Below are 23,957 nucleotides of genomic sequence, written 5' to 3' on the forward strand. Positions count from 1 at the left end.
GAATTTTTTCAAATGCGACGTCAACCGGAGCCCAAAATGCTCTCTGCCTGAGCGGAGGTACGATGCTGGCAGCTGGGAGATGCAATCTGTAAAGTTGTTTTGACTAAAAGTATTGACTTTATATTTGACTTTAATTGAATCCCACTTGAAATCTGAAGCATAAAGTGGACATTAATGCTGATAGTAATACTATCTTTTTTTTTTTGCACGATGGTCCTACTTCTCCTTAATAAATTTTATTTTATTAATGCGAAGTATAAAACGTTTATTTGGATTAGGCAGTATTAAAGGCTTAATTACGATTTCCACGGAATTTCGGGGTTACATCGCCAGCGTAGGAACGGAAAAATGTTCGGAAATTGAAGACTTCCTTCTCACACATTTGCTGTCCGGCTCTCGCAGTCTCACCCATAAGTGGATTTTTTTTTTCCAAATTTTTTTAATTACTTTATTTTAATATTTTTCATCTTAGACAGGGTTGAAGGGAATCTATTCCCCGTTTTTCGTTTTGGCAGACTATTAGCACTTCAAGATTTTTTGGGGGGGCTTGATTAAAAAAATAAATAAAGCAATCGTCGCTAATATCCGCCAATCGATCACACGGGGCAATCTACTCTATTAGACGTTAGCCGCACACTAACACGCCATTTGTGATTCTGCAGCGACCGTGTGCGCATGTCTTGTGTTGGGTTAATCCAGTTAGCGTAGCCCGCAAGTGATGGCTCCCCATGTTATGATGAATGGTAATTTCGATTTAACATAACCGGACTAACGAGCGCGCTAATGAGTCCGACGCGAGGCCGGACAGCTCACGCACGGCGGGCCGGCGCGGCGCATGCCAATGAGGCCCCTGGCACACATGAGACGTGGAGTGTTTTAATACATGCGCGCACACACACTGGAATAGACACAATGTGTGTGCAAGTGTGTTTGTGTGTGCGTGGCTAATGAGCGGTGGAGAGCGCCTCGTCGTCCTAATATGAAACTGATTAATTAATCATTATTCAAATGTCCTAAGCAGTTGGATTAGATGGTTTTGTGCCTTCATTGATCTTTCAACTTCTTTCCCATTTTTTTTCCCTCTCTCGCCGATGACAACAACGATTAATAAAAGCAGATGATAATAGTTTCATTTCATTTTTCAGAAGTGTCTTTAATTTGCGTGTAAATGTTCTCAGAGGAAAGCAGGTGGCCAAATTTATCACGGGTGGCCATTTGTCAATGGGGGGGCTCAGAAATAAGAGTAATGAGAATGTTTGTTGTAACTTACCTTTTTTTTTTAACACACTCGCCATTTATCAAGTACGTAAATTGTCACATTGGTTTATTAATGGTTGTTGCGTGAAAACATGTTTCTTAACTAATAGAATTAGTAGGGAAGAACCATATGGAAGTGTAGTCGAACCACAAGTGAAGATAAAACAAATAGGAATAAAGTCATACTATGGAAAGAAGTCAAAATATTATCTTAATTCTGACTGAAGTCAGAAACGTGCAAGAACAAGCAGATCAGAGTCATAATTTTTCAAGAGTATTATCTCGAGGCAGAAAAAATGAAATGTATTTTATTAGGGGGGGGATATTTTTCTATGACAAAATAATTTTGGAAAAAAAATCGCAATAATGAATATTAAGTCATAATTTTATGAGAATGGATTAGGTTTTTTTTCAAGATCAAAATAAGTCATTTCCGTGAAGTGATGCGTTCATAACCTTTTTCAAGAAAAACATGCAAGAATACGAGGAATAAAATTGCAATTTCAGAATTTTAAAATGTTCACAATTTTCACCAATAATAAACACTACAAAGTCATCATTTTCCAAGGTTAAAATCATAAAAGCAAAAAAAATTATAATTATAAAGAAGATAAAGAATCTTTTACACTTTCAAGATTAAAATGAGCAATTACAGGAAAATATATTTTCCTAAAAGCTTATATGAAAAAAAAAGTATTTCTTTTGGAAAAATATTCATAATGGAAAAAAATATTTTTGTTAATTTTATCTTTGGTGTCATAAATGTCTTTTGTCGTGAAGAAATATGTATTCACTCGGTCTAATAGATTTTTTTTAACGGAATGTTCCAATAAAAAAATAATACTACACACATTTAATACCTTTCCACGGTGGCCTTAATAGCCTTGTTCGGCCACATTATATGACACGTACCTTGAATTTATATCTGTAGCTCCATGCTAATATGAACAAATTGGCAACGGCTCCTGGTATGATGCCAAAATCACCGCATATGACAGCAAAGGGTCTTGGGACAATCTCATCTTAAACGGGGCCAGCTCGAGGTCATTCGACACGACTTTATTTTTTGTTCCCCCGCACCCTTACAAACTTCACCCGGTGACAGAGTTCGACAGGGACCAGCGACGTGACATTTTGATGGATGGAGGAAGTCGCGACATGACGCTTGGCCAAAGTAGCGCAAGCACGCACGCATTTAGGAACCCTCTCAAAGACTCGGTTGAGCCTAAAAAGGGAAAGAGCCGCGGCTGCATAATTTATGATCACTTTCCTCCACCCGAGCCGGAGAGATGATGTACAACTGTGTGCGTGTGCGTGCGTTCGTGCGCGTGTGTGCACACTTAGCGGAGTAGCTTTAGCCAAGCGGCAACTGTCATGATTCATAAGCGGAGAGTTGCAAGGTGACTTTCAGTCACTTTGTCACCCAAACGCACACGCCTGCATACATGCATGCGTCTATTTTATGCCTTATTAACTCGAAATCATTATCTTGTTGTTTTTAGACCATCCTCTGTTGTCCTGCTTTTCGCTTACGTTTCACTGCACAATATTCACGTTTTATTTAAAGGAGAAGTCATCCCAAATAAAATTACTCACAAGGACATGTTCTATGCAGACCCACAAGTCAAAACATGGTAGTCTGATTAATATTGCGTTTGCGGAATATGAGTTAAGCCTCAAAATCCTTGTTTTTAGCCATCTCAGCAGGCGGCCATTTTGTCACTTTTGTCGCCTGAAAATGACATCACAGTTGCTCACGGCTCAGGTAATGACCCAATCACGGCCCACCTGTATTCTGGAGCTGAGCCATGATTGGTCGCTAGCTGAGCCATGAGCAATAGTAATGGCGGCCATTTTGTCCCTTTTGTCGCCTGAAAATGACATCACAGTTGCTCAGGGCTCAGGTAACGACCCAATCACGGCCCACCTGTTATCCTGAGCTGAGCCATGATTGATCGTTAGCTGAGCCATGAGCAATTGTCATGGCGGCCATTTAGTCAATTTTATCAACTGAAGACGAGACTCCCCCTTTAAAAGAGCATCCAAAAATGAGTCGGCGCTAATCATTTGCCTTGCACAGCTTTTGTAGGGTTTACGGTTTTATGAGGGTTGTGGGAGCTTTTCTGCTCTTTACGGTAGTATGCATTTGAGATGTGTATATGACTTTTGAAATCTGGGGAATTAATAGATGATATTTACAAAGATGTAAATGGTAATAGCAACAGATATTGCTGTCTTCCTTTAAGCCGTTTGTGTCACAGCCACTTCATTATATTTAAAAAAAAAAATACATGTTATCAATTGTTGTATTTATTTACCTTGTGGATGAATAAATGTATTCGTCCATCCATCCAATCCATCTAATCTTTAAAAATAAATGGGACATGTTTTAATAGTCCCTCCAGTAATGTGAGAATTGGATTGTACTTGACAGTCAGTTAGTGATCGCTTTGATGCATTTCCCCCGATTGCCTACTTAATATTTAATACTATTGTAGAACATGCACGGTCTCTATTTTCCACCTGACCTGTGAAGTCTTCCCTCAAGGAGGTAAAATGACAGGAGGAACAGATGCCGACTGAATCTATCCGTCTAGTAATGGTCCAAAAATGGGCCATTAGAATGAAGAGTCGGTATGCGAATGTGCTGATGAGCATTACGCTTTAATGACATTAAAGCCGGGAAATCATCACACATGCACACACAAACGCACGACGACTCCTGAAAATTGTTGCGGCTTCCGCATGCACAGCTGCTCTCTTGATACAAGTGCCGCATTGAGTGACTGATGAATATCGGCTGCGTCACACAGGAGGCGGCAAATTGAACTGAAGTATTTAAGAAATATAATTACAGTAAACCCCTCCCCGTCTCTGGTTTGATATTCACAAAGCTACCCAGGTAAAGATTTCCGTGCTTTTCTTAAACGCCCTAAGATGCCACAAAGCCCTGGATAATAGGAAAGTAGTAATTAATGTCGAGGAAATATTGTTGAAGTGATACATCGCGACACTGAGATCTTTGTGTGTCGGGGAAGAGCTAAGTCGGCATGTAGCGGTTTTTTAAGGGTAACATTGTAAAATGATCCTAATATAAAAACCAGTTTGAATAGTCCCAATTATTATATTTTAAAATGTACCGTCTTTGAATATCGCAACACATGAATCTAGTTGTTACCTAAGCAACAGTATCGAATTGTAATCCCACTGAATCGAACCGAATCTAACCGTTGCACTTCATAATGGACCGTTCAAATCATCTTTTTTTGGAGTGATGCACACATGTACTATAGACACATGAGGGAACTTAAATGTGGGAGGGGACACAATTTTTCATCTGTGCTTCTGGTGGACCACAAAGGACCACGCAGTTCCTGATCACGTATGATTAAAAATGGTATTTTAATTACGAACAAAATACGTACATGCCTTCCTAAACACAATTTTTCAAAATAGATATTTTAATGCAGTTATAAAAAATCCAGCCTTCAACAACAAAGGGTTTGAACAGTCAAAGAAAATTCCATATAATGTGCTGAGATTTTTATTACATTTTCTTTTCTGATGCAAATGGCTCTTGTGCATAAAAAAATATACATCTAATAAAAGTAAACATTGAGTGCATGAACACATTTTTTTTTGCATTCATTCACAAAAAAAAAAAACTCAAAATTGTAATTAATTAATTATGTTGGTCCTGCATGTCATTCCCTTTCCCCCCTAAAACGACTGTTTTAGTATATCATGTGAAAAACACTTTTTATTTAATTTTCCATTAACCCAAAAATTAAAAAAATAATAATTTGACATACATGTTTTTCACATGACAGCAATAATATATCAGTATCAGTTCAACTTACCCATTCCTGCCGTATTTAATTGCGCCCCACTAAAATGCATTGGACTGTAAAGCTGATAGATTTTACCCCCCAAAAAAAAAAAAAATTGACAAATGTTGGAGGAAACAAAATCCGTGAATTTTTAAAGGGAACACTCCTCTCGTTGGGCCCGTGGGCTGCCATTTGTAGCTCATCCCCAACCCTAACGAGACTATAGAAAACGGATGTATGGATAGTCATTTAATGGCGTTGACTTGGCGACAGCATGATTGATATCTGCTATTAAAAATGTTCCAGAAATGCATTAGAAAAGATGGGCAGTCAGGCAGATGTTTGATGCTCGTCACACCCAAACAATGACTGGCGCACGTGCAAACGAGTGCTAGACCGCAAAAGAACCAAAATGTGCAGTAATGTTTTTACCAGTTTGTGGTTGGATGGTGCCTCTGCCTCTGACGTGCCTTCCAGCTTTTCTCTCCGAATTTACATATTTCAAGGCAGCCTGCATTTGACCCCTTCCCTTCCCTCGCATTGATGGCGTTGTGGTCGAGTGTATCAGTGTAACAATGCGGGATTGTTGTCGGGTCAGAGCGGTGCAGATTTCTGCTGTCGACTCATTTTGGTTTGGCTGCGCCCGTTTTTGGCTTTTTTTTTTTTTTTTGCCAGTCAGCGGGTTCAAGATCAGTGTCGAGGTTAAGTCTTTAGGGATTTGGAGGGTGCAAGGGTTGATTGTCATATAAAGTCAGTGGACTGCAGCTTTGGAGCTGTTTTGCTTCAGTTGGTGACTTTAGTCAAAAAGGAGGGAATAATGACATCTGGATTCTTCGAGAAAGCAAAAGAAATGTCATGAAAAGCCTACTAGAACAGCTGAACTTTATTTGGGGTCAATCAGAGCCCTCCTTCATCCCAAACTTGCCTCCTGCCATCCCGCCTATCTTTACTTGTTTCATTCTTTACTCCCTGCTTCCATTCCTTCCTTCCTTCTTTACTTTCCCAAACACTTAATTGCTCCTTTCCTTAAATTTCTTCCCTCTGTTCCTGTCTTGCCCTCACCCCCTTACTACCTCAATTCACCTCCTTTACCGTTGTATCCTTCCTTCCTTCCTTCTTTCCTATTTTTTTGTGTACCTTTCTTCTTTACTACCTCAATTCATGATTCTTGAAAATTTCCACTTTTCAAGAATTTCCCTCCTCACCATTACTTCCTTCCTTCATTTGTTATGAAACCCTTCCTTTTTTTTCCCTATCGTTCCTTCTTTGCTTCGGTCTTTCCTTCAACCTCTATTCATCCTTCACTACCTTCTTCCTTCCTTACGACACCTTTAACACTGCGAGGTTCCGATTTTTTTTTTTTAAACCCATTCTGTTTTACACGTGGTTTTCAGGTCAATCTTCCTTCTTCAGTATGACCTTCCAAGTCTCCTACCTTTTGTCCTTTCCCCTGCTTACCATCTTTCCTTCAATAGTCCCTCAAATCATGCTTCTCTAGCTTCAGATCTCACTTGGTTCTTCCAATTCGATCTTCCTAGCTTAGTTACGTAGCTTATCCTTCAAATCCTTCAATTCCTCAAAATCGCCCTTGCTCAGAGTATGCCTTCCTTACTTCCTCCCTCTTGCCATTGTTCCTTCTTACCTTCTATACTGCCTCAATTCATACTTTCCTATCTTCATTTCTTACCTTTCCTCAGAGCCTTTTTCTTCATCCCTTCCTGACTACCATCAATTATCCTTTGCTGCCGTAAATTCTTCAAAATCTCTCTTCCTCCCTTTTATCCGTCTTACCTCTTCCTTCACTACTGCCTCAATTCATACTTCCCTATCTTCAGTTGCTCACTTCTTTCTTCCTTTTTGCTACTGCCAAACTGAAATCATTCTTGATTCTCTCCCACCTCACACGGCCTTTATTCTCCCCATCTTTTCTTCTTATCCTGTTTTACCTTCCCCATTTCCTTGCTATCTAGTATCCATCCATCCTATCATATCTGCGCCGTCATTCCTCCCTAGACTTCTGCCTTCCTTCCCTCCCTCCCTCATTCCATCCTTTTGCCAAACCACAGAGAATTGCAAAATGACCATCTCCCGGTGTCCTCCGTGTTCGCTAATAGGAAGCAAATCTCCGTGTGGTTTCCAGCCGCAACATTTGTCAGTCGGCTGTGCACACAAACTTATCATTTGCGCCCCACGTCAAACAGGCGCATACTCAGAATTGAGTCCTTCCTCCGAGAACTTTTCATTTGCGGATGACAGTCGCTTCTTGTGGCAGTCTAACCGCCGTTTTTTTTGCTGCAATATTTCCAGATTGATAACCAACTCAAAAAGTTGAATTCTGCACGTATACGCTTTTAGCAAGTTGCCAAACAGCGTTAAGTCAACTCTGCGCTTGTCTGATGTTAACTTAAAAGTGCGGTAAAGCTGAAGATGTGGCCGTAAATACCTCGGCCGCTAATGATCTCGGCCCCTGCGGTGCTTTTTAGCCTTCAAACACTTACAGCCTTTCCCAGGGTGGTTTCCAATGGCAACCTTGTGGAAGTCCATTGCGGGACAGCGTGCGGACCATCACTTCACTTTATTAAACCGGCGCAGACATTATGTGCGGATGCATCTACACAATGCGCATGTTAAACAAAAAGGCGGCGGTTAAAAAAATAAATAAATAAAATACTCGGGAAGAAGACGTTAAGCCTCGTGGGAACATTCAAATATGAACGTTAACCTCGAGAAGCACTTAACTCCCCCTCAACCTAAAGGTCCTTAAAGGTTTGCAGGCCTTTGCGGACATTTGAAGAACAAGGGAAATGCCAATGGTGCAAACAAATGGCGAATAAGAATTCTTTTTGTTAATTTAAATAATTTACACAAAATAGTAGACATTGTTTTGGAAATGTGATTTGCGGTTGTATAGAAGTGAAACGTATATAATTCAGTGGTTGCAGTTTAAACAGTAACACTACGTTAAATACAAGAGGGAAAAAACTACTTTAATATTTTTGTAATAATATTGATTATAATTATAATAATCATTTACAAATAATAGTAATAATATGCCAATAATAAGTAGAAATATATATTTAAATAAGTATAAATTAAGTGTTCAGCAACAAATATTGTTTTTTTTTCTGCAATGCCATAACTGTTAATTAAAACACATGGAAAAATCTGTATTGCACAATTTTTTATTTGTCAAACCCCCCCCCCCAAAAAAGAAAATATCTCAAAAGAAAAAATATATATATATATTTTTTTTTAAATAGTCAGCGAAAATACTTTTAGGGACATTAAAAAACATGGACAAGACTCAAACATTTCATGTGTGGAAATAAAAATAAAAATCATAGTAACAAATGGACAATAAAGGCGGTTGGCAGTTTTATGTACGTGAGATAATCCGTTTTAGTTTAGTTCCTCTTTTTAAGCTAAAACAGCTAACCACTAATATCTGAGATTTACAATTTATATATTTCCTTACCTATCTTAATGAGATAAGCATTATTCTTACGTGTATTGTATAATTCTTTTAGAATTCAATTTAATGAAGTGTTTGAAAGTGCTTGAAAAGTGAAAGGTGTGCGAAGCCGCCAATCCTTCCTGATCAGCAGTTTTATTGACCGATTCAGCAAGAAAAATAGCCACAAATGTCCAAATCTTTTTTTTTTTTGTTTCCTCCTCCCAAAAACTGCGTGTAAGCACAAAAATGCAAGCATTAATATTTATATATAGTGAGATATATTGCCACCATCCCCTCGAGGGGGTTAAGTCATCACGTCATTCACTTTTTGCGAGGAGAGGGTGACACACATTAGTAGAGAGTGGAGGGGGTTTTAAAGCAATGCGTGATGAAAGCAGTCAAGTGGCTGTGTGTGCGCGCGTGTGCGTGTATGCGTGTGTGTCACCCCACCTCGTCATCCTCCTCATCTTCACGCTTCTAATGAGGTCCGGGCCAAGGTGCTGAGAGCTCTTCATCAAACTCAAAGAGCCCTTTAAGCTCTTTTGAGAGTTGGAGCCTTTTCAGCGCTTGTGTGGGAAAACGCAGACAGACACCAATTCCTGCTGGATTTCGGCTTGGCGTACAACTGCGGACTCACAGTTCAACTTTTATGTCATGATATATTATAAATGTGTAGGATTTATTTTTTGGGGGGGGTGGTTGGGTTGATGTAGAGCACTGACCAATCAAGTGTTACGCAGACTGAATCCTGAACTTTGCGACCTCACCCAGCTTGTGGTGAATATTGAAATCAATAGGCTTCTTCTGCTTTACGGTGCACAACAAAGATTTATGCTGTGTGCTGTGATAGATGTAATTACAGCACTACTTTACACAATGTGCGCACAACTTACATTTTAAAAGGCCAGACCAATGTTTTTTTATGCTGATGGACATTGCAATTTGATGAATAAAATAACTTCGCCGTTTACAACAATAAAGCTATGAATTTTGAGGTTTTAATTAGGTTGTTATAACCATGTAACAAATTTCACAACCAAGAGGAAATAATTTCATGATCTAACCCCCCTCTATTTTTTTTAGTTTTTTTCAATTTCATTGTCTAATGTTATAACGTAACAATCTGCAAAAAAATGGCCAATTTTAAGAGTCACTGTAAACTGTTGAGCCACATTCGAGTTCTTTACTGCATACACCATTTTAAAATGGCAATATTCAGTCGACTCCGCCTTCTTCGCGTGTTTATTTTGTACGACATTTATCTGTCGGCCACTAGTTGGCGACACACTATTTAGTTGGACTGTCAATATTAAAGAAAAGTGAAAAGTAAGCCTGTTTACTGTTGAAGACTATTGAATGTTACATCCTCTGTCATCCTGCTTTTTACGCCAACAAAGCAACGGCTGTCGGTTAATTTTCTTTTGGCAAAAAAAAAAAAAAAAGGGGGGGGGGTGTTCTTTACTGTGTTACTAAATTTTTCTTAACCGTTGCTCTTTCTCACTCTTACTACACTGTACTCATCCGTGCTACCTGACACAAAGCCATTTCATTTCACTAACTGATCTAATATACAGTAAAACCACTTAACCACTTGTTGTGAAAGTATATAAGCCCCGTTTATTACGTGGTTAAATTGCGGGAACATCTGCTCACAGATGAGAACTAATGCCGAAGATCGGAAGTGAGAATGATCGTATCGAACGCAAAGTCAATGTTGCTCATCAGTGCGATCATAAAGTCACGTTGTTGTATTTGGCCTCTAATTCAGACGCTCGCCGCGCGTATCGACCTGCGTCTGATGAGCTTGATTGAGCGTGATAGAGACTAATAGGAAATTCACTTTATTATACATGCACACTCCTTTTATTACACACACACAAACACACACTTATTGGCTGTTCATTGGCAGACTTTGTGGAGCCTGAAATTTAAATGAATTCAAATGTCAATTGCGCACAAAGAAACAGATCACAGATAAATGTTGCAATGTGAATTTATTTTTTTCAAACTAACAGGATCCTAAATAAACAAAATACTTATTGTGTATTCTGAAATTAGAAGGACCTCAGTGTGAATCAGGAGATGACAAGGAGTTGACACATGGGCTGACAGCGCATTTTTGCGTTGCTTTATCGCATTGTTCGATACCCGTTTCCACACATGAGCCAGTCTGCATTTGTGCGTGTCTGCCTGTACGTACATAGGGGTGTGTGGGTGTGTGTGTGTAAGTGTGTGTAGGAGTGTGTTGGGGTTGCGCCGAGTGTGCTTTTGGGGTGCGGGGGGTGGGGGGGGTTGTATTTGACATGCCTGTCTGTATTATACTGCCCCCAGGTGGCCAAGGTACGTACACCAGGAGTGACACAAAGTTCATTGCAGTGAAACAAAAATTGTGTGTTGGACAACAAAGAAAAATAAGTCACGTACCTCTGTGTAAATTTCTTAATCTAGGCTCAATATGCTCGTGATATAACCCAAGGAGAGCATAACAATTAGAATTTATTATTTCCAAAATACCTGAGAGCATTGTGCACCGTTGTAATTACTTGATTGCTAAAAATTGCTCCATTGTGTGGAAGTGATTGGAGTTGATGAATTGCCAGTCAGATAAAACGGAGTGCACTGCTAGGCTGCAAACAGCAGGGGCGCTGTTCTTCAGTCTCAACTCGTGAACTGACCAAATTTGCAGGCGGAACAAATGTTATCATTGCTTTGATTTTTTTTTTTCTGTAGTTGATGAAAAACATTATTTAAATAGGCAAGTCATTTATAACTAAATTTGATCATGTCAATTAAAAAAAATACCACTGCTAATTTTTTGGGACGAGATCGTCAGTCATCCAGGTCATGCTAATCTGCAGCAGGAGACTTTACTGTGTGGTTTTCGAAAATGTTCAAATATGACGTGCCATTATTTTATTAGGCTAACAATATGTTTTAATATCTGATCTAAGATTTATGAGATAGTTGAAGGGTCCTTTTGGTGTCGTGTTTCCTAATGCTAATCACACTGGCTTCCACCCTAGAATTTTGCGGGCAAACTGCAACATGACACAAATGTAAAAAAATTAGTTTTATTTTATGTTTTTTAAACAGTGTTTCAATCGTGCTCATGTACACAAAATATGAGCCTGCCTCAGCGGAATCAACACAAACAATTCAACAGTAATTTCATTTCCACCAAGAAATCTTTGTGTATTTTCCGCCAACCGCACGTACAACTCGCACTTAATGCTTTTTGCGACAACACAAACAATACTGAGCCAGTCGGAATAGAAGGTATTTAAAGTGCCGGCAGACGTGTAACTCAATATATAAATGACCTTCGCTGTTTATTTTTGACTAATTCAGACCAGTCAAAACTGTATTAAGGCCGAGATGTTTAAGTGTAGTGGTGGCAGGAGAAACTGAGTGGGTGGAAACTTGACAGCGAAATTGTAGTAGGGGGGGGGAATGATTGTTATTCCACAATTAAATTATATAGACTGGTTGGAATCACCCCTGACAGCGCCGACCAGTGTGTGCGTGTGTGTGTATTTGAAAGTGACCGAGTGTGAAACTCAATCCCACCACCAAGGCCACGGAGGCTACGCCGGCCGGGAGAATGTGGAAAGCGAGTCGGAAGAACGGGGGAATTAAAGAGAACGAGGAGTAGTAAGATCAACAGTGCGGAGCGCACGGTGTATTTTGGGGATGAGTGGGTGTTAGCGTAAACACGGAAACTCCCGCGTAATGAGTCCATTTGGACCACTTGTGACAACATTAGCTTCAAACAAACCATAGCAAGCGCTCACTGTGGGGTGTTTGTATATTTGCCTGCTACCTTTTGGCTGTTGGCAGGCATTTGAAATCAAGGCATTGATTGTTGGAAGTGAATAATTTTTAAGTTTTTCCTTGTGCCAAAATATCTGTCATGCAAAAAAATACATTTCTATAAAAACTTTATTCATAGTATTCGGTCAGGTTGGCAGTCTGAAGGTTGTGAAGAATTTATGTTTTGAAACAAACCAGCAGGTCAAATTTAACTCCATGACCAAGTTATAACACATTTATTACAACGAGTGTTATAACATATTAATTACTTAATAACGCTTAATACTGCAGTACTGAAGATAACATGTTAACTAAAGCCTATATACAACATTTATTACGCAAGTACAATGCTGCTAGGGATTTAATCACATGTATTAGTCCATAAAAATTAAAATTGTTGCACCATGCCCAGGGTATGATACGCTAATTCACACTATGATAATGAAATGGTACATTCATTACTCAATGAATATAGTCTTACAAATTTATATCAAAATGCATATATTTTTCAGACGTCACAGTATAATATCTAAATAACATATATACAATGACCCCATTGTAGCATTTTATTACAATTTTAACAAAATGGATATCACATTCATTACACGCTTGACCATCTTATAGCACATTTGTTGCACTAAGACCATGTTTTTAAACACATTTATCCGATCATCATGTAATGTTTTTATGTGATATGTGATAACAGATTAATCACACAATGGCCACATTATAACATGTTCCACATTGTTAACACTATACATACATAAGCGTTACAAACACATTTATTACACTGGCCCATGGAAAAACACTTATCTGACTGTCAAGTTTTTCTTTGTTACCCAATGACCGCGTGAAAAATACATTGGTGTAAAACACGTTTTACTTAGTATCTATTTCAAAGCAAACACAGAGGAAGATGTAACAAAATGAATACCCACCGTTGTTTTTGTTTTTTTTTAATAGAAAAGAAAAGCGCATCTCAGTACTCTGGGTGCATTGTTGTTGTAATGGCCATTATTTGGTATCTTTGTCCACTGTTTTATTGCAGTATAATTTTTCTGAGCAAGTATGCAGGAGGTGCTTTTTGGATGCATTTGGCCATCCCTGTGAGTGTTGTTGTAAAAAGGCCGTCTTAGGGGCTTTCAGTGCCTTGGAAAGGGGGAAAAAAACATTTTGGTCCCCACTGAATTTCTTTGATGGAGCAGCTTAATGTCTTAGCATCGCTTCCCCTGCTTTTTCTTGTTGTCTTACTTTATATTCAGGCACGAAAACTCATGAAAATCAATAATGTTTGTGAAGCCGCTTGGCGTTTGGCTCTGATGATGGCTTGGCATTTATAGAAACATGCTGACGTTACGTAAATCAAAGCGAGGGGAATAAGCAAAAAAAAATTTTAAAAATCTAAAAAAAAAAACATGATAAAATATTAGAATTCTTTTGGGATTAAAATAATCCTGTATGTTTTCCAGAAAATAAATTCTATATTTTATCGATGTTTTTGGCAATTAAAAAATAAATGTGTGTCCTGAGAAATTTTTCAAGAATCATTTTCAAGAAAAAAGTGAATTTTCAAGAACAATATAAAAAATGCAGCTTGAAGAAATGTGTTTTCAAGATTAAAAGTATTTTTTATGATTAAATACGAGCATAAAATTGTCGATTTTCTTTAAATTAAATGTGTATGTTATAGATAACAGTCCTGAATTTTCAACATATGTGATTTGGCAATTCAAACAATATATATTTTTAAGAAAATAGTTTCATATTTTCATGGGAAAACATTTAAAATTGTACATTTTCAAGAAAAGTAGTGTATATTTAAGAAAATGTACATTTTCAACAATACATGTTCATGTTCCCTCCAAAAATTACATTTTCAAGAAAAAAAATTGTATTGGAATAATTTTCCAGAATTTTTTACGATTCCAATATCTGTGTTCTTTCAATTTTCGGATTGCCCGTATACTTTGAGTTCTGATTTAGTTGAGGTTTGCATTTAGATTTTCAAACACAATTTCAGCTCCAAATGAACTTCCAGCCAACATGTTGTGATCTTTGAAAAACACGTGAAAACAAAATGCGCGTATAATTACGAGCAAGTCAAAAATGTGTTGAAATTGCCGCTTTGGAGGAACAAAGCGCTGCGCTGTGAGGGTTATTTGTATGTTTTGTCTCCGTTGGGTTTGTGTGGATTGGAATGACATTTATTGTGATGTGCATCAGCGCACGCTTCCTGGAACTCTGCTAATGAATCTGTTTTTCCTCTCTCGCTATCGCTCTTTTTTTTTTTTTTTTCCTGTGTGCAGCACTCTCAACAACAACAACATCACCCTCATCCCGTTGTCCAGCTTCAACCACATGCCCAAGTTGCGAACGCTGTGAGTACAACACACACACACCCCCACACACACACACCCACACACACGCCCACACGTGCACAACGTGCATAATCGAATCCTTGTTGATAATGTACAAACATCTTTAGTCATCTTCAGCCATAAAAGTTTGGGTCATGCTCAACAAATGGGCCAAAAATGGTCTGCCTTTGGTCAAATTTATAAAGTTAGGAACTTTTTTTCCACGCTTAGTCGATCAATGCCATTCACAACATAACTGAGTTGTGCCACTAGACGTCATTATTATTATTATCATTTTATTTTATTATTTTTTTTTTTACAAGAATATGTTCTATGCCGGCCCATTAGTTGACACGTGACATCCCATTAATACTGCGTTTGCGTAGTTTGAGTTAATCAGTAAAATCCTTTTTTTTTACCCATCTTGGGGCGGCCATTTTGTCACTTTTGTCGACTGATCATGACATCACAGTTGCTCAAGGCTCAGGTAATGACCAATCATGGCTCAACTTCAGAAAACAGGTGGGGTGTTATTGATCGTTACCTGAGCAACTGCGATGTCATTTTCAGCTGACAGATTTGACAAAATGGCCGCCCTCTGAGATAGCTAAAAATTTGCGGATTTTGCTGCTTGACTGATATTCCACAAATGTTAAATAAAAACATAAATCTTCACTCTCCATTCTTCTTTACGTTCTTTATCCGCCGCACACTGGACTTGCTAGACCACCTCGCGAGGGACAGGCGTGTGGCACGTACCAGTGCACACTGGGAAATGTAGTCCAGCCATACAAGTATGAGTTTCTCAAATCGTAAGAGAGAAATTGAACAAAAGATTAATCAATCAATTATTGAATCTATACAGACATCAGGAAAAAACGGAATATCAGCAATACATTCCTCTTTATTGCTTTTGGGATTGAATGACTGAATGGGCAAATATGCTAAGAGGCTAACATTTTTTAGGCCTAGTTCTATTTACTTTGTAGCTTTCAATTTCAATGACCAAGAGTCATACAGATTTGATCACCTAGAAAAAAATGTTCCCTCCCCAACACGCAGTATATCAAAACCCACATAACAAAATGCAGATTCCTCAAATCCACTTGTGATTTTTGTGAATTTGAATGGCAGCTCCCATTTCCTAGCCAATCACAAAATGCTCTTATGTGTGTGTGTGTGTACATGCGCGAGTGTGCGCACGCTTGTCCCTCGCTCCAAATCAGCCGCACAAAATTGGTTTTCGGGCAGCAGCGCGGCTACAAGTTGGCGGCAGATTGAGTGGCGAATCACCAATATCCAATATCTTTTGATCAGAAGGCCTCGTGCACCGCTTCTGTTGTCTGTCAAAGCCACGGACGAAGTGACTGACTGACTGACTGCCTCCCGCCTCGGCTTCTTCGCCTTCCTTAGCCAACGCCGTTTGCATGTCAATGCTCCGCTTCGTCTGCTCGTCCAGTCATTACCTCTGCCATGTGTCGTAACTGTCATGCATTTCTGTGTGGGTGTGCAGAATTAAAGAAATGCACCATCTGCTTTTTGAAGAATTTGTGCCATTACGTCTGATAATGTTAGCGAGCAGCAATTAGCATTGACGCAAATGGTGTTCTGGCCGGTCCAGTATCTTGTCGTTGTAGATGGTTGACGTTGGCAGAAGATGCTGTTCTCGTTTTGACGAGTCAGTGGTGATACAAATTTGCAGAGGTGGCTATTCTGTCCCAGGGACGGAATAGTCCGTCCGGCAGTCCTCCATTTTGCCGACAGAGGACGAGATGTTTTTTAAAAGAGCAAGAACGGAAGTTGGTTTTCGTCCGTCCCTTTAATCATCCCGAAGCAAGTCAGCTACCGCATAAATAGAAATCAAATATTTGCACGCGGAACAGAATTAAATTTTGTAAAGCTGTTTGAGTGTAATGGCCATTTAAATGCGAGTTCAACTGAGAACGCGAGAGAGAGAGGAAGCGAGCAAAAAAGAAAGCAAGACTGAAGTGGGCAAAAATACACACGGCTGTGTGAAGACACAAAGGGAGTCAAAATAAGTAAATTACGTTTAATTTGAGCAATGGGATGAAGTGCAATAAATGACTGCCATCTCTCCAGTGCGACCCTGGTACAAGCTCATCTCTGAAAATCATTGATCGATGTTTATAATGTAGATAATATTCCATTTAATAACGTGGACACCTGTGGCTTATATATGTACAAATCTGTTTTTATGGCCAAATTTAGCCAGCATGCATTGCTTTTAATCCAGTAAATGGATGTGAATAGGAAATGAGCCAGATCATGAGCTTTTAAATAATGTTTATGAGTTATGAAACCTTTGCCGTTAGCCCACGGACACTTTTTTTTTTTTGTGTGGGGGGTTGCTGAAATGTCAAGGACGGATGAGGACGGAGGTCGATTATTTTATGAATAAGGATGAAGGGACGATGTCGGAAGGGGTCACCCCATAGTGGACGACGGTGGACGGCTCGGCAAAATGACAAAGTGCCCATCGCTGCAAATCTGGAGTCGTTACGGCAAAACTGTATTTTTTTTTTTTTTTTTACATTTTATAATTCACACTCACCAAATTTGTATTTAATGGTAAAAACAATATGCCCTTGTGGCTTGAGGACACAAACACACTTGGTGAGGTAACCAAAAATACGGGGTGTCTCTCATAAAAATGTCTCCCATGCACACACAAATCAACAAACACACCAAGCTCCCAAAAACGACGTTTCACGCACGCACATGCATTAAGACTTCAGTTACAACAAACACCAAGCACAATAAAGCCAATCAAGTGTCCCCAAATCCAGCGAGCACCACACAAGCGCAACACACACCGCATTGTGCCCCGTGTTTTAATCCTACTTGTCGGTAATTAAAGCTGGAGCCGAGGGTGGGCCGAGACACGGCTATCTCCAGGCGGGGGTTTTGACTATAAACTGGATTTATAATGGGAGTGCGGTATTAAAACCCACTCCCCCCGCTGCTAGCATCAATGAGGCCATCTCTGTTCCATAACAGGATTTGTCCTCGGCTTTATTACAAAGGGAGGCCTGTCTTGTGAAAGGCCAGATATCCCGGCCGGCATATAATATGCTGACAAGACATCCTGCCATTTTTCCGCCCTCCTCGTCCTCTTCCTCCTCTATCCCCCCTCGTGACTCTTAAGGTGTCCACCTGCGGAGTCTCTCAGCTTTGTGGGGGAGAAAAAGAAAATCCCTTAATGCACCCAACACTGAACATTAGCTCGCCAGGAGCTCGTTTTGCACAGGATTTGTTGGCGTAAGTACCATTAAGACACGTGATTTTCTGGTATGAACATTAGTTGCACATGATGCGAGCAGTTAATTGGAAAATCATACATCGGGCTGAGTTTTCTTGATGTGACTCTACTTTACAACATGATTATTATCGTGGCGGTTGTATACTGGATTTCATAGAATACATTTGACTTTCAAAAGACTATTTGTTTCAGAGCAACATTTGAGAGTAAAATATTCAACCTAAGTGCATTTTTGAATGCTTTACAAAATTTGAGCACAGTTTAAAAGTAAATATTTCAGCATAAATTTCTCTGAATTTTTATTATATTTTACTCTCAGATTTTGCTCTGTTTACTGGGACCAAATATCGTCGTTTCAGTGTAAAATGTACTCGATTAAATTAAGAACTGTACTACATCTCAATTACGGCTGTTCCTAATTTTCTGACCCACTCGAGTACTTCTACTGGTTAACAGGAAATGAAAATAAAAAATGAATCTTCCCATAGAAATGAATGGAAATTGGATCGATGCACATTAGCTCAGAAATTCTGAGTGAGACGCTTTATACAACTGTAAAAAAAAAAAACTGAATTTGGTTTCTTCTCATTCCTCATCTTCAGGCGCCTCCACTCCAATAACCTTCACTGCGACTGTCACCTGTCCTGGCTTTCTGATTGGCTGCGTGCGAGGCGTGGCCTGGCGCCCTTCACCCAGTGCATGGCCCCCGCCCACATGAGGGGCCTGAATGTGCCCGACGTGCAGAAGAAGGATTTTGTCTGCAACGGTGAGTTTGTGTGCGTGTGCGACCTCATCGCAGCTGCCATAACATTTCAAACATCTATGTTCAGTCGTTCAATACGAGAGTATTGGTGTACACTGTGCAGTGGGCAGAAGATTCACCTACTTGCAGATTTTTTGAAAACCATAAGAAAACACAATATTTTTTGGGGGCGAACAAACCCTGGTTTTTCCATGGAAAAGCTTATTGGGTGTTTACCGTTTTCAAGAATTTGGGGAGTTCAATTGCCTTCCTTCTATTGTATGGAAGCCTATTGCATTCACTTGAAGAAAAAAAAAAATGAAATTTTTTGCTTTTGTTTTTCGGAGTAATTGTTTTATGTTTTGTAGCATTTATTTAAAGTTTTTCATCTTTTTGAGGTGGGGTTTCCCCTGGTTTTATTTTTTTTTCCTTTGAAAAATACTTTGACAAACACAACCAAAAAATATAGAAGAGGTGAAAAAAATTCTCAAAAAGCAAAATCAAACGAAATATCCGCCCAAAAAATAAAGAATATTAAAGAACAGAAAAACAATTACAACAGAAAGCCGAAAGTACAAATATAAGATGAAAAAAAATTTTTTTTTGCTTTTGTTTTTGAAAGTAATTGTTTGTTGTTCAAAGTAATAATTTATTTTCAGGGTTTATATTTTTCTTTCTCCTGGTTTCTATATTTTTTCAATATTTTTTGGTAGGGGATACTTCGAAAAGCCCATCCAAAAACTATTGAGAAATTGTATTTTTTTTTTTCAAACAAACCAGCAAAAACATAAATCTGAAAAAAAAAACACCCCCCAATAATTTGAAAATATTAAAGAACATAAAAACTTCCTACTGAAAATCCAAACTAAAAATATTTTAAAAAATGAGAGCATCTATTATCCATGGTTTTGTAAAACATAAAGAATCAGACTCAGAATGCCCTTACTTTTGCATCGTGAGGTAAAACTACTCCCAGATGCAAGATGATGGACTAAGCTGAACTCCTGACTTCAATACAGCACGCACACCATCCTTGTCTCTTTATTACAAGGTGTGCAATCTTGCAGAGCTCGGACTGCTCAGCATTAAGGTGTCGGTTCTAATGTGACAGCATGCAGAAAAGAGTGTTTTCAGCCAAAAGGCTCGCGGAAGAAAGGCTTTTTCTTATCAAGTCTGATTCAGCTTCCTACTAATAGACTGTCAGGCAGCTTTCTCTTTATTAGCCTTTAGACTCATCGCTTCTGCCTACATAGCCCCGATCAAGACTGCTCTTGCTCGGTAGTTCTCTCTTGGACCTACAACTGCATTTAGCATTCTTTATTTTTTCCTTTGTACGCCTTTGAAATCATTTGAACTCTGACTGCACCGTACCTTTTATTTCTTATCCTTACGGCTTTTGCTTTTTTTTTCTACTGACACTAAAAAATAGTATGTTTGTATCCAAATTGGGTCACTTGGGTGAAAGATTGCATCTCGCAATGGCATTTTATTGGTTTGAGTGCTATATCTTGCAACTGCTTTACTTCTCATCATTTCAATTTCTTCATGTGATTATATGTTTATATCCAAATTGGGCCTCATAGGGAAAAAAAAGCATCGGAATGGCATCTTCCGTTTGCATTTTAAATGGTCAGTGCAATATATCTTACAACTGCTTCACTTCTTACCATTTCCATACCTTTATACGTTTGTTTACATTTGTATCCAAATTGGGCCAAATGTTTTGCTCGATCGTGGAAATGCTTTACTTTTTATTTGTTTGTATCCATTCCGCAACCGTTGTAACAAAGTGCTTCACGTAGAGTATAACATAAGATCACAATAGCTTTTTTAATTGGTCGGTGTGCTTTATCTTGCAACTGCTTTACTTCTTATTGTTCTCACCCTTAATGCCATTGTATAGTATAGAACATGGGAGAAACACATTGGAATGGCATCGTAGGTTTGAATTTGTTTTCGTCGCTGGCATATAGCTTGCAAATGTTTAACTTCTGCTTGCTTCCATAGCTTAATGCGTATGTTTCCATTGGCATCCAAATTGGTGCAAACAGGGCGAACACATCACAATAGCTTTTTGATTGGTGTACTATAGCTTGCAACTGTTATTGTTTTCATCAACAAATAGGGGAAATATGGATGAAAAGCATTGGAATGACATTTTAGGTTTGAATTATTGTTTGTGAATGCTTTACTTCTTATTGTTTCCATAGCTCAATGCATCTGTTTACATTTGTATCCATTGCTATACTATCTTGCAACTTCATACCATCTCCACTCCTTGATGCGATTTTGTTTGTTTCCAAATTGACCCAAAAAGGAGACAAATCGCATCCTGGAATTGCCTTTTATCAGTCAGTGGGATTGTAAATGTTCCGGAAAAAAACGTTGCATTTACCACATTTTTTATCATCTCCACATTCTTATAATTTCTTCTCCCTTATTTTCATTGTATCTATTCGTCCCCAGGCCCCACCCATGTCGAGTCGAGGACGTGCGCGCCCCAGGTGGCGGTGTGCCCGGCCAGCTGCACTTGCAACAACAACATTGTGGACTGTCGCCGCAAAAGCCTCACAGAAATACCCGCCAACCTCCCGGAGGGCATCGTAGAAATGTAAGGCTGCTGTTCACTTCAGTTCACTTCACTTTCGCTAATAGTTATGATTTTGTGTTTGTGTGTGTCTGCGTGTGTGTAAGTCTGCTGGGAGGTGTTTTCAACTCAATTTGAACTGTATTCAAGGGGGGAAAAAAACTTTTATTAAGTTGAAGTGAAAGTCTGACTTTTATTCGACCGTATACTGTACATTCACTCGGTGATACAACACGAAAACACACACTGTCCTCATGTGTATTGTATCTCTAGCAAACACCTGCCAAATCCAACATAAAAGCTGCATGGGGGGAAAAAAAACAAGGAAATAATACATGAAGCTCAGTTTTCATTGACAATGGTTTTAGAGCTATTTTCAAATATTTATCTTAGGATGCAGTGTAGTTGCAGACCTCTGCAAACTAAAATAATAAATTGTTAAATGAATAACGTGTCAATAAAAGAATTATTTATCGTGTAAAGGTAGAATTTTTTTTTTATACCGCTCTTGTATTAGATCTCATTTATAGATTCTGAGCATTTAAAAAAATAGACTTAGAATTGAAATTAATGGGAAGTAAGAGGCTAATACCTTGCATGGACTTTTCTCATGTGAAAAAAATTAAATTAATATAAATGTATGACTTTGTTATAAATTGACAGGAATTACTGTGTCTGGAATTGTGGAAATATGTTTGCAAAACTGTAGGTTTGATTATAACAGTGGCCCTTTATATCAGTCATGGGCAAACCACGGCCCGGGGGCCCCATGCGGCCCATTAAGCATTTTAATCCGGCCCGCCAATCTTGAAAAAATCTTGTTAATATTTTATTTTCTCCTTCCATTTTTTTAAATAAAGACAGGAAGAGAGTGATGTTGATATCCTGAAGGATATCAGAACTTTCAGTCCTTCAAAATATAATTTGTAACAAAATAGTTGCATTTTATTCATTTAATTTTCAGCGTTTTTAGACTCATTTCAATAAATAGCTAAATACAGTGGCGCGTCAAAGACATATTTCTGGAAATCTTTTTTTATTATCTATGTATTCCGTAGCCAATGTTGTGACCAGCTAGCACATACCAAATGTCTATTCTGCATTTTGGTTGACTTGCATGTCTTTCCCAATGCATCAGTTGGGTCAATGTCAAATTTCTGCCTGCTGGCTCTTTGGATCGTTGCCAAATGTGCGCGCGCACGGCCAAGTCGATGTCCTCCGTGTTTCAATCATCATCTAATTGTCACCTCAACCATATAGATTTTTTCATTGTGCCTGTAAAGTGACTTCCCTGTAATGTGTTCTATTGTGTTAAGCTTCTCAGTGCCTTTGTCTCAACCTTGTCGCCTTCCGTAAAGGAGGAGTTCGTTTAATAACTAGCGCTTGTACATTGCCCTTATCGATATCTGCACTTCCTTTAATAATGTCAACGCCCTTGTATGAATCACTTGTCACAGGTTGACAGTGATGCTTGCGGTGCTTTATTAAAGTGGAGATATGCAGAGAGTGGAACACTTGGCCAAGAAACATCGAGTCTCCTCAAATGATTTTTGTCTTTTTTTTTTTATATCAAAACCCAATACATGGATCGAAAACGACTAAAGCCAACACAAAAAAGTAGATTACTATAAATGTGGGGAAAAAGGCAATTCATGCCACTTTTATGCTATAAAACAATAACAAATGTCAAGGAAAGCCTACTAGAACAGCTGCAATTGATCTGACCATTTTAAATGGTGGCAGGTGTAGGCTGACTCCAATTTCCGCAGAATATTTTTTCTTTAATCCGCTTTAGATTCCAGCGCCGTTTTACATTTACAGAAGTGTGAATGTTATCAAACATTTTGAATGTACATGAATTAATTTATCATACACAGTAAATCTGTAGCTTATCTCTTTTCTTCCACATTCATTAGATAGTTCTTTATATAATACCCTGGGAAATATAGTCGTTGATATTTTTCTTATCAAATTAAAACCATGAGGCAGTTCCATTTGTTCTTTACCTTCACCCGTAATGGCAAACTTGTTGGCATGGATGGATGGATGGATGGATGGATGCGAACAGAACAGAGGTCAAGTCCAGAGCAGAGTTCAGGTTAAAGAGTACAAGGATAAGAGGGTCTGCTTGGATCTTATTCATCATAGTGACAGCTGACCCTGGTCCTAGCCTTGGCTCCTCTCCCGACACATCCACAGGTTTTCCTCCCTCATCCTCCATCTTCCGAATGAGCAGGCATTAAGAAAACATGAGCTGGATGCGACTCGACAACAGTGTATTTTTCCAAACGAACCGATGCGGTAACGCTGCCAGTGTAATCAGTCATGTAGCGGGGGGGGGGGGGGTAGTATATTCCCATTTGGCCCTTGGCTTGGGAAAGTAGCGTGCAAAATGTTTTGTTTTTGCACAAATTGTATTTGGAAAACGAATATTAGCAGTATAGCGCTGCCAGTAACACATGAATTATCCAGCATGCCAACGTTTGCATCATTATCGTCGAGGCTCGCCTTCCACAAACGACTGTGCGCATGATGGTCTGCTTCCCGGGTTTGGATCACTGGTACAGCAGTAAATGAGCCATCCATTCTTCCTCTTCCTCATTGGGGTGAAGCCTTTAGTGGCTGATTATCGGGCAAGAC

The 23,957-nt window shown here is 38.9% G+C and overlaps 1 protein-coding gene across 5 annotated transcripts in view; it reads left to right on the top strand.

Moving 5' to 3' along the window:
- The window catches only part of slit3 (slit homolog 3 (Drosophila)), a 236,782-nt gene that overhangs the window by 147,720 nt on the left and 65,105 nt on the right, over positions 1-23,957 (top strand). For all 5 annotated transcript variants that reach the window (XM_088294962.1, XM_088294963.1, XM_088294965.1 and 2 more), the window contains 3 exons: positions 14,658-14,729; positions 18,591-18,754; positions 21,197-21,341. In XM_088294962.1, coding sequence (XP_088151088.1) covers positions 14,658-14,729; positions 18,591-18,754; positions 21,197-21,341 — 381 coding nt within the window. The remainder of the gene's footprint in view (positions 1-14,657; positions 14,730-18,590; positions 18,755-21,196; positions 21,342-23,957) is intronic.

Source organism: Idiotropiscis lumnitzeri, chromosome 4 (assembly GCF_059441095.1).
Source record: "Idiotropiscis lumnitzeri isolate Australia: NSW breed Sydney's pygmy pipehorse chromosome 4, RoL_Ilum_1.0, whole genome shotgun sequence".
In the NCBI taxonomy this organism is placed as follows: Eukaryota; Metazoa; Chordata; class Actinopteri; order Syngnathiformes; family Syngnathidae; genus Idiotropiscis; species Idiotropiscis lumnitzeri.